This window comes from Rhineura floridana, chromosome 4, assembly GCF_030035675.1.
Source record: "Rhineura floridana isolate rRhiFlo1 chromosome 4, rRhiFlo1.hap2, whole genome shotgun sequence".
NCBI lineage: Eukaryota > Metazoa > Chordata > Lepidosauria > Squamata > Rhineuridae > Rhineura > Rhineura floridana.
This window is the reverse complement of record NC_084483.1, coordinates 202,098,249-202,109,690: the sequence shown is the minus strand read 5'-3', so window position 1 is coordinate 202,109,690 and position 11,442 is coordinate 202,098,249. Positions and strand designations below refer to the sequence as shown.

At 43.0% G+C, this 11,442-nt stretch overlaps 1 protein-coding gene and 1 long non-coding RNA gene across 3 annotated transcripts; one reads left to right on the top strand and one right to left on the bottom strand.

The window, feature by feature from the left end:
• Positions 1-1,158: 1,158 nt before the first annotated feature.
• Positions 1,159-6,550, bottom strand: LOC133384542 (uncharacterized). 2 transcript variants are annotated; one of them, XR_009762611.1, is made up of 3 exons: positions 6,469-6,550; positions 2,598-2,683; positions 1,159-1,350 (listed from the first exon to the last, which is right to left on the bottom strand). It is a non-coding gene; the product is annotated as an uncharacterized LOC133384542 (long non-coding RNA). The 2 variants fall into 2 exon arrangements; XR_009762612.1 differs by lacking the exon at positions 6,469-6,550 and adding an exon at positions 3,234-3,384.
• On the top strand, positions 3,710-9,226 carry LOC133384541 (uncharacterized). The gene is made up of 2 exons (XM_061626487.1): positions 3,710-5,822; positions 8,367-9,226. The coding sequence occupies exons 1-2, from the start codon at positions 4,542-4,544 to the stop codon at positions 8,373-8,375; spliced, it is 1,290 nt and encodes a 429-aa protein (XP_061482471.1). The 5' UTR covers positions 3,710-4,541; the 3' UTR covers positions 8,376-9,226.
• The last annotated feature ends 2,216 nt before the right edge of the window (positions 9,227-11,442 follow it).

The following is an 11,442-nucleotide window of genomic DNA, read 5'->3' as shown; positions in this document are numbered from 1 at the left end:
CACAGCGTCCTGTGAAGATAAACTGGAATGCCATGAGTACTAAGCATGTTGCTTATATACCAGCTCCAGTATCAGAACCGGATATGCCTCTGAATACCAGTCGCTCTGGAACAACAGTGGGTTGGTTCAGACTAAAGATTTATCTGGTCTTCCTTGAGGGGATTTTTGGATTGTAAATTTCTCAAGTCATGAAACTGTCATCCTTATCCGCTTAGTAAACCACCATGTACATTGGTGGTGCAATGTGAATAACAACAATAATAACAATAAACAACTGTGCATTTCTGTTTGTGTATGTGTGTATGCATAGGAAACGCTGACTTTTGCATGGCTCAAGTGTAGTCTGCTCTAATAAGGGTAAGACTCATTTTTGTTGCTCTGTGCAATTTTTGCGCCTGCCTTCTTCTTGCCCCTGCCAGTCACTGGCACACATCCTCCAGAAGATTGCCCATGGGAGCATGTAGACTTTAGGCCAGGGCTGGCACAAGACATTTTGCTCTCTGAGGTGAAGGACAAGATGCCCCCCCCCCGTTCCATGACTGGACTGGCAGTTGACTCTTACTTCAGTACTGATGCTGATGGGTTAGCATCTTTTCTGCCCCTGAGAGCAGAAGAGTATTAATGGGGTGCAGGACAGGCCATGTGGCACATGCATCTCTGTCCTCCAAAGAAGTGAATGGCCAGAGGGAGTTTATTGCTCTCTCCCAGCAACTGCCGCCTGAGGTATCTGCCTCACTCTGCCTAATGGGAGGGCCAGCACTGCCTCTGGTTGAAAGAAAGTGTATCCAAAATTACAAGTCGCATATAGAAAGGGGTCCCAGAATGACAGAACTCTGTATATCGTGTAAATTGCTGGTGACGGGACTTCTACCTATGAGCCTCAGTCACAGAGAAAGCTCTCCTGGGCCTTGCCACCAACCATGCATCAGAAGACAGTGGCACAAAGACATGGGGCCCATCAACTGGTCGCAGCCAGTGTGAATCTGGATGGGCAGATTCAATGGGCAAAGGTTGTCCTTTAAGTAGTTTGGAGCTAGCCAGTTGTAGTTGGAATTAGCCACTGCCTTAAAGAGACATTCTATGGCAAAGGAGCTAGCCCCTTAAATGCACATTGAAAACATCTTCACAAACCACATAGGCACCCTTCAAGAACATAGATGCTTAAATGCCTTATTTTTAATGAGCTTAAAGAGAAAGACAATTCAGCATAAGATCAACTACATTAAAAGCGCAAATGCATAGCAAATCAGGAGAAGTTGTTGCAAAGCAAAACAAAGCAGGATCAACGGATCTTCAAGCCATGGAAGTAACTCTGAAATCCACTATGAGTAGCCAGCAACGTGACACTACCTGCACCAAAGAGAGAAAAAAACACTTTCAGATTCAGTAGTTTTAATTTTATTTATTTGTTATTTGATTTATATCCTGCCCTTCCTCCCAACAGGAGCCCAGAGCAGCAAAAAAATTTTCAAAATATTGTATTAATAATCAAAACGTACAAACTGAACACAGACATAGGAAAACAGGCATACAAACTCTCATTTGAATATATAAAAAGAGAGGAAACACATAATGAAGTGATTAATTATTTAAATCAGGGGTGGGGAACCTGTGGCCCACCAGACGTTGTTAGATTCCAACTCTCATTAGACCCAGGAGCTAGCATGTCCAATGGTCAGGGGTCAGGGGAATTGTAGGCTAACAACATCTGGAGGAACATAGATCAGCCTCTCCTGATTTACATAACTTTTGGTCAGCAGAATATGTTGTTTCTTCATTACGAATTTGGAATAACTTGAAAAAAACAGTCATCTGTATCCCCCCTTCCTCCAAATTTAATACACTGTGTCAACTTTAAAAGGATAATGCATTTATTAATTAAGGAAATACTGCAGGTGAGGTTTTAGATTCCCACTGGATTTGCTGTTGTTCATCTTGCTGCAATTGGTAAGATCAAAATCCATTTGTTCTGATTTTTAACTTCCATTGTCCTTCAGATAACCTGGAATGATTCTCAAAGAGCTAGATGTGAGTATGTGATTCCTGGGAAAGGCTTCACCTACTACAAATGCTGAACTAAAGCAGCACCCATCAGAAGATTGGAACAACAAGGGGAGTGTGAAATATATTTTGGAATAGTCTGGACTCTCTCTTCATTTCACCTCTGTATTCACTTTGCCACAACGATCGGCACCCTTTGTTCTTCCTGCCACGTTGCAGATCACAATGGTAAATGGGAGGGAGAATTTCCTAGGTGACCGGGTGACTCTCCCCATCTTAAGACTGTATGTTGCAGGCAGCTCAGCACCAACATTTTGGGAAGCACCACCTACATGCAAAGGACTGGTGCTGCACCCACCTGGCTTAGACAAAACAGTGCTGATGGACAGAACACTCCAGACAACAGGACAGGATTTTCGTCTAGAGTTCTTACCTATATCTTACTTACTTATTTACTTATTTACTTATTTACTTATTTACTTATTTACTTATTTACTTATTTACTTATTTACTTATTTACTTATTTACTTACTTACTTACTTACTTACTTACTTACTTACTTACTTACTTACTTACTTACTTACTTACTTACTTACTTATACATACCCCGCCCTTCCTTCCAGCAGGAGCCCAGGGCGCCGAACAGAAACACTAAAAACACTTTGAAACATCATAAAAAGACCTTAAAATACATTAAGAGAAAACAATGTTAAAAACATTAAAAAAAAACAAAAAAACTTTAAAAACATCTTTTAAAAAAGAGTTAAAACATATTAAAAGACATATTAAAAGCAATTCTAACACAGACACAGACTGGGATAGGTCTCAACTTAAAGGAAGCTCCCTCAGTTCCGTCTGCAGCAAACTTTCCGTGGATCACACCATCCAATGTGGCTCCACCCTTATGGGCAATGGGAAGGAAAGCATGTCCCATTATTACTGCGGCACCATGCCGGTCCTTGTCCACGAGCAAGTTCTATACCAAGAGAAAGAACATAGAAAATCCTGGAAGTGACCACAGTTTTCTGCCATGAAAATTAAACAGGAGCACTCCACACTGTAACATTTTGATGCAAGCTCCACTTGTCCCTTCTAATACTGGACTAGGGTGACCTCTTATGTGTAGGACACCACCAAAAATAAGATAATGGTTGCAGCAGACTTGAGAGACTCCTCTGGCCTAAACACATGCAAATTGTAAGATTTCATCTGTGGGAATTAGAAGATATCACCTGTGGGCTCCTAGGCTTTATGGAATGTTGGGGCAGTCGAGCCATTTTATTTGTTTGTTATATTTGCATACTGCCTTTCATGAACCTATATATGTTCATGAGTTATTAAAAATCTTATAAGTAATATCTTGGCTCAAGCAAGGGACTCTGGGAGATTTCACAGTTAGAAAAGACAGGCTTCTGACAAAGTAAATATCTGAGTTTCACTTTCCAGCTGAAGATGGTTAGGAGAAGCCTCAACAAGCTGCACCTGGTTATCTCTGCTGATTAGCAAGTGCTTGGCCCTCAAGGTCATCCCTGGCCTGTGCAGTTTGAAACACAGTTGGGAGGGGGGCCTGCAAGGCGCGAAAAAGTGAGAAACACCTAGAAGAAGGTTACATCAGCCAACTCCTGATTGGTCCATTAATCCTGGACCATTAGGATTCTTTTCCTTAAGTATAGGGCTGGAAACCCCTAGCTTTTGTTCTCTGTTGACTTGGTACCAGAGTTCCAAACCCTTCTGCCTTTTGTGGTTCCATGGGGGTTGCCTATGGGAGGTAACCTATGCCTGGTTCCATTGCTTTATGTTTAACATCCATCTCTCTTAGGAGAGATGCCACTGCAACCAACTACCTCATGTGTAAGTAGTTAGGTGAGTTAGTTTGTTATTTTCTTGTTGTGTGTATGAATTCTCTTATGAGTACCTAAACCCCTGTTTGGGTGTATGGTCTTAAAGGATTACTTGCTGCTATATATTTTATGTGCACTTATATATTTGAATAAAGCTACTTCTATTTAACCTGGTGTGTTCATTGAGAGAGAGGGTGGTTCTGAATTCAGTACCTTGACCATTCTCAGTTGCTAACTACCAAAGAGGGTTAAGAAGTTAAAAGCTTGAATTTGAGGTGCTAAACCAAAGGTGCCAGGCAAGGAGTGTAACTGTGACTCTTGCCCCATAGGACCTTGGTTTTACCTATCTTCTGGGCTCAGAGATCCCCTGGCTCTGAGTGGACCAGTAAACAGGGGTGATGGCAGCCTACCTTCTACCTTGCAAGGTTGTTGTGAGCGTACACAGCCTTGGCAAGGGTGAAGTAATAGTCTTTTCGGTTTCAGTCTCATTTCCCTAAGGGTGGGGGTCTGAGTCTGACGCATGATCCCTGTGCCTTGACGGTAGGGATTCATGACATGGTTGGCAGCAGTGCGGATTGAGGCCATTCTTGCTCTTAGTGAACACACTGTGTGAAATAAGTGCTTTGCAGCAAGCTTTAAAATAAAAAGGAGACTTCTGACACAACCGTTTATTACTTTGGGTAGTGAGGTTAGTGCAGGATGTCACAGAAGATAAAAACTAGATCTCAAAAGAATGGAGCTAACGGAGCCACGGACGTGGAGGAGATGGCAGAGAGCGCGTTGCCTCGACGACTTGCACAGCTGGAGGAAGGCGCGTCTGCCTCATTACCTACAGCACAGCCTCCTGAGGATGAGGATGATGCAGTGCTTAAACAAATTGAGGAGGAAAGTGAAGAAGATGAGGAGGAAGAAGCTTCTGATGAGGAAGAGGAAGAAATTTTGCCCAAAAGTATGCAGCGTTACCTAGCCAAGCAAATGCAGCTGCTGTCTCTACAGTTTAAGGCTATGAAGGAAGACCACCGGAGTAGAGAGAGTTTTGCTCGTAAGCAGAGGCCACTGCGAGGGGGGAGACCAGACCTCCATAAAAAAGCTTTTCCGACTTTCCATGAGACGGATGACATTTTTACTTTTTTCCAAATTTTTGCCCACTCTTGTAGAGACCAGGGTGTGCCTAAAAAGTACTGGATGAGTGCATTATTCATTAATGTTGAAGGCGAATTAAGAGAACTTTTGAACTCTCTTCCTGTGGAATTTGCGGATGATTTTGATCATTTCTACGCCCTAGCTAGATCACATTTTGCCCTGACTGCTGAGGACTGCTTTCGGCGCTTGAAAGCAGATCAGAAGAAGCCGAAAGAGAGCTTTGCAGCTTTTTCTGCTAGAATGGGCAGGAATGTGGAACGCTGGGCAAATACTGCTGAAGCAGCATCCCGAGGTCAAGTTTTGGATCTGTTTGCTAAAGAACTGTTTTACAGACATCTCCCTCGTACGTTAGCTGAAGCAGGCCTGTTAGCAGATCGGATGTTCAAAAACAGAGCTGGAGAGAAGTTTACCCTGTTTCGGAAACCTGAGAACGTTCCTGTTAAGCTGCCTGGGCAAGAGGCTCCAGGAATGCAGAAACCATGGCAACCGTCAGGGGGGGCGAGACTCCCCCAAGCAGCTCCTGCTGTACCGGAGCCTGGACTACAAAAGAAATTACTTGGGGAAATCCTATGTTTCAAATGTGGGAAAAAAGGCCACAAGGCTAATTCCTGTTTTGAAGCCTTGCCTAAGCCCACTCCTACTGGGAAGAAAAACCCTAAAGTTGCACCAGTCGTGTGTGTAAGAGACTTGGGCGCCCCTGGAGTGGAACTCCCAGAAATTTCTTCTTGGTCATCAGCGGATGAAAATGATGGGGCAGAGTCGGACTTTGTATTCTCTGCTCCAAACTCACAAGACCGCCCTGAAACTCCTCGTGGGCCTGCCGTCAGAGCCATCTCGGTGAGTGTTGTACAAAATATACAAGGGGACAGTGAGGGAGGAGTAAAGGACAGTTTGTCTCCAGAGAGAAGCTCCCCAAAACCCCTTTCATCGGAATGCAAACAGGGCTGGTGGCAGCCTACCTTCTACCTTGCAGGGTTGTTGTGAGTGTACACAGCCATGGCAAGGGTGAAGAATAGTCTTTTCGGTTCCAGTCTCATTTCCCTAAGGGTGGGGGTCTGAGTCTGACACATGATCCCTGTGCCTTGACGGTAGGGATTCATGACACTGCCCATATAACAGCATTTTCTGGATTGTTTGCAGAACTGTTAAAATGCAACATTCATCTGTGCAGGATAGTAAAATACAGGCAAATAGATAATTATAATATTAATTATGAGGTATGTTTGCACTTCAGAACTTTAGTGTCTAGGAATGCCCTAATTGAATAAAGGACTCCCTATCTAGAAGGTGGAAAGCTTGCTGGTTAGCCTGGTTCCGATAGATCAAGTATGGCCAATCTATGGCTCTCCAGATATTGCTGGACTTCCACTCAATTTGATTTCAGTTTATTGCATTCAGCCATGGACCATTGCCAACCCCTGTTACAGAGCGTGGAAGCATCAATTGCACAGTCTCCCATAGTCCCCACTGAGCCAGAGTTTACCTGGAGCAGTCATCAGAACCATGAAGAGAATAGCTGAAAGAATGGCAAGGATTCTCATGACGGAAAGACTGGATGGGATGTAAGGAGATGGAAGGATGGAGAGACGACCGAAAGGTCCTTGTATTTATAGGACATATTGTCCCAGAGTGGTGTGGGCATCTTGTGGGTGTTGGGTGTGACGTTGCTGCAATCTGATGGTAACAAAATTATGCAAATATGCATGTAGTTCACTGTTGTCTGCTTTCAATGGTAGCAGATCCACAGGTTTTCCAAACAGGAGTTTTGCCCAACCCCTATCTGGAGACACTGGGAACTGAACCTGGGAACTTCCCCACAAACAAATCATGTTCTCTTCCACTGAGCTTCATGTTCTCTTCCCCTGTGCCTGTTTTCTTGCTGCCCACACCAGCCCTTTTGTGCTGTCACCCACAGTGCTTTTGGCAAGATGTCCATACCGGCACCTCATTTCTAACAAAAAATAATAATAATAAGCCCCAGTAATAACTAGAGCAGAGTTATGATTGCAAGTCCAGTAGTGACACTGTAAAGTGTGTGTGTGTGTGTGTGTGTGAGTTAAGCAAAGGGGTTTGCACTGTTGCTGTGCATACCAAGCCCATCAGTCTATTTCATTGCTTATAACAATCATTTATTGTGAAGAAAGAAAGAGTTGGCCAGGAGTGAAGTAGCTACTGAGGGAAGCTCACATGGCGTCTGAATCACAGACAGGGATGGGAGAGAGATTGGATTCAGTTCAGATTTAAAGGCAGATTTACCTAATATGCAGACTAAATAACAGGCAGACCAAAACACAGCCATCCTTTGAAATGTGCACTTTGCCAAATTTGCAGTATTCTCCATGAGATAATGTGTAGAAAATGCATATACTCGGATAAAATGTGAATGAAAAATGCCTACATAGTTAATTTCTTTCTTTGGCTAGGTTGTATGACAAGATTAGAGATGAGAAGAATGATAGTTAAATTATGATAGTTAAATAATTCCTGTGAGTTAAGATCATGTTATTATTCTACATACACCTTGGGTGGAGAAGGCATGGGAGGATCTTTCAACAAATGAGCTTCTAAAACCACAAAATGCATTTCAAGAATTCCTTCATGGAAATAGACTTTCAATGGGGAAGGGTCATAGACCAGTGACAGAAGATCCCAGGTTGAATTCCGGGAATCTCCAGGGAGGGCTGGAAGAGACTCTTGCCTGAAACCCTGGATTGCTGCTGCGAGTCAGTGTCAACAATATTGAGCAAGATGGACTCATTATAAGGCAGCTTCCTGTCTTCCTATCTATCTTCCTAGACTTGCTTGACTTCTTTCTTTAATATTCTGAGAAAAAGTTGTCTCCAAAAAAGGAAAAACAAGTTCCCTGCAGTAGTCTCATGTGACAAAGGCCAGCCGGGCTATGAAGTCTCTGACCAAAAAAGCCTATCATCCATGCAGGGTGGTTTGTCAGAGACTTGACAAAACACTTATTTGCTGTCTGTATGAAATTACAAGAATGCAGATTGCAAAGTACTTGCTGTTGAGTACTTGCTGGGATCGGCAATCCTGGACCTGATCTTAACTAACACGGACCAATTGGTCACGGGAATTAAAGCGGTCGGTACCTTGGGGGAAAGTGACCACGTAATGCTGGAATTCGGGATTCTGGGGAAAGCCAAAGAAGAAGATAGTCAAACATGGACCTTGGATTTCAGGAAAGCCCATTTTAGCAAGCTCAGGGAAATGATGGGTAGGATCCTGTGGCTTTTTTTGGGTTATATGTGTATTTTATATGTTGTATTTTACTTGATCTTGTACACTGCCTAGAGTGGCCGCTGACACGGCCAGATAGGCGGCCTAGAAATAAAATTTATTTATTTATTTATTTATTTATTTATTTAGATAGACTAAAGAAAAAAGGAGCCCAAGAAGCGTGGGAGTTCATGAAAAACGTATTACAAAAAGCGCAATCGCAAACAATTCCAAAGAGGAAGAAAAATGGAAGACATCGGAAAAAGCCAATGTGGCTACACGGAAGTCTGGTGGAGGAGGTAAAAGTAAAAAAGAGCATGTATAAAGAATGGAAGGAAGGACGCATCACCAAGGAAGAGTACCGACGAGCGGCTCAGGCTTGCAGGAATAGCGTAAGGAAAGCTAAAACCCAGAATGAGCTGAGGCTGGCGAGGGAAGCGAAGAACAACAAAAAGGGTTTTTTCAGACATGTTTGAAGCAAGAGAAAGACCAAGCAAAAGGTGGGACTGCTGCTCAATGAGGATGGCAAAATGTTGACAGATAACGAGGAAAAAGCAGAACTGCTCAACGCCTATTTTGCCAAAAAGGGAACCGTGTGCAACCTTGCATCGGTAGCAATCTCAGTAAGGGGTTGGGACTGCAGTTCGAGATTGATAAGGAGATAGTCAGGAAATACCTAGTTAACCTAAATGAGTTCAAATCTCCAGGGCCTGATGATCTGCATTCCAGAGTACTGAAGGAACTTAAATAACTGTGCATTTCTGTTTGTGTGTGTATGCATAGAACTCTCTGACTTTTGCATGGCTCAAATGTAGCGTACTGTAAAAAGACAAGAGTCACTTCTGTTGCTCAGCCCATGTTTTGTGTCTGGCCCTGCCTCCATTTTGCCCATTACATTACATATTAAACATTACATATAGCATTTGGTCTTTCCTGCTTTCATGTGGCATAGCTGAGCCCCATTGTGGGTTCAACAGAGAACACTTCTGCAAATAAAGCATTGTACATTTCTCTCTGTGTGTATATATGTGTTTGTGAATGCATGAAAATCTCTAACTTCTGCATGGCTGAAATGTAGCCTACTGTAAAAAGGTAAGAGTCACTTCTGTTGCTCCACCCAATCTTTGCTTCCGGCCCTGCCTCTTTCTTGCTCCTGTGAATCACTGGCATGCACCTTCCAGAAGCTTGCCCATGGGAGAATGTAGAGCTTAGGCCAGGGCTGGCACAAGACATTTTGCTGTCTGAGCTGAAGGACAAGATGCCCCCCCTTCCATGACTGGACTGGCAGTTGACTCTTACTTCAGTGCTGCTGCTGGGTTAGCATCTTTTCTGCCCCTGAGAGCAGAAGAGTATCAATGGGGTGCAGGACAGGCCATGTGGCACACGCATCTCTGTCCTCCAAAGGGGGGAATGGCCAGAGGGAGTTTGCCGCTCTCTCCCAGCATCTGCTGCCTGAGGTATTTGCCTCAATCTGCCTAATAGGAGGCCCAGCACTGCCAAAATTACAAATAGCATTGTGATATAGTGCTAAGGGAATTACATATTGGGATTGGTAGTAAAATAAGGCTGGGAGATATAAAACAGGAAGGGGAGGAGTTTGAATGGGTAGAGCAGAATGTGGCTGGAATAAAGTGGATGAAGACTGATCTCTGGTGTCTCTCCTAAAATGTCTACAATGCAACTATTTTGGCGCCGAAGGTGGGATGGTGCTTTTGACTTTGTCTCCCCCACCACCTTTCCTTCAAACCCTGGGTGAGCCTGTGATTCCATTTACTTCTTGGATTAGAAAGTTTGATACATATGTACAAGCCATTCATGATGAGGAACTTCCAAAGGCAAGAAAGCGTGCATTACTTATTCATTGTTTGGGAGCAGAAGCTCAGAGAATATTCTATAATCTACCTATTGTGGATTATAAATATTTAAAAATTTAGGGGCCACTGGCCTTCCATCACCTGGAATTCTCCAAACCCCATCCAAATCTTTTTTTGCACACTCCTTTGTCCATACATGTTTTCCTTTCCAAAACTGTTGTATCTAGTTTTTTCAAGACTATAAGTAGTTAAATTTCCTGGTAAAATGAAATGCAGTTCATATTGAATCAGTCTCTGAGGGATAAAATGTTGAGTTTTCTTTTGCAGAAAAGGAGAACTGTTACCACATGAGGAACTCTCAGAATTAATAAATGTCCTGACACAATGTCCTGAGCGCATTTGACCAATATCGCTGCAGCTGCTACCGTCTGCAAACAGACTACTTCCCCCCCCTTTTCGACTGGATCCAACTGAACAGAGTAATAGGCAATAGGTCACATAGTATTTCCAAAGATTTGGCACAACACATCTGAGTCCATATCCTTATTCTTGTGAACATACAAACAAAGATTTCTCATAGTTGGGGAGTCCCAACATTGGGGTAGTGGACAATGCACATTTGAACTACATATATATCAATTTGGGGTCGAAGGCCTTCGATCACGGGAGAGTAAGTACTGTGACACACTAAGAGAGGTCATACGTGGCTTAATAATAATTTTTACTGGGGAAGCAGATTTCAACAAACCTACCTCTCTCTAACACTCCATAAAATAGGAGGTACAGCCAATTCAGAGGGAATTTGGAGGGAACAAATGGGAGCCCATAAATAGGCAATCAATTGTGACACCTTGGGTGCTGGCAGTACAATTCACAATCCCTCAGGTGAACAGTAGATGGTAGCATTTAACTTACATATGAGATCTCGTCCCAACAGATTGACTGGAAAACCTTGCATCAAAAAACAAAACAAAACACGTATGTTCAGTTGTCAAAAGACCAATTGAAATCAACAAATTGATTTCTTCACAGTCTGAGGCCGGCCTCGTATCAACCAGACATTCATACACACATCCATCAACAGTCAAAGACACCATTGGTTTGACAATGAACATGGACATAAAAGACAAATCAGACACTAGGGAAACAAGAATATATGTTGAATCACCCGGCTCATCATCAAAAAAAATTGACTGGGCATTTCTGATGAGATTTTTCCCTCAGCAGGAATTATTGGACCCTTGAATTTAAGTCCACGGAGCTTCAGTGGGCAGTCTCTTTTTATAATGGCCAATTTCTTTGTAATAATGACAAGAATTGTCTTCCTGTCCCTGTGGAAAACCACGTCCTTAAAAACAACAACACCTTTTTATTACAATTCTGATAATTCTGAGGAAAACCCTACCACCTGA

Bases quoted from the DNA above. Each gene is read 5' to 3' on its own strand.
- LOC133384541 (XM_061626487.1), top strand. From the start codon at position 4,542: ATGTCACAGAAGATAAAAACTAGATCTCAAAAGAATGGAGCTAACGGA.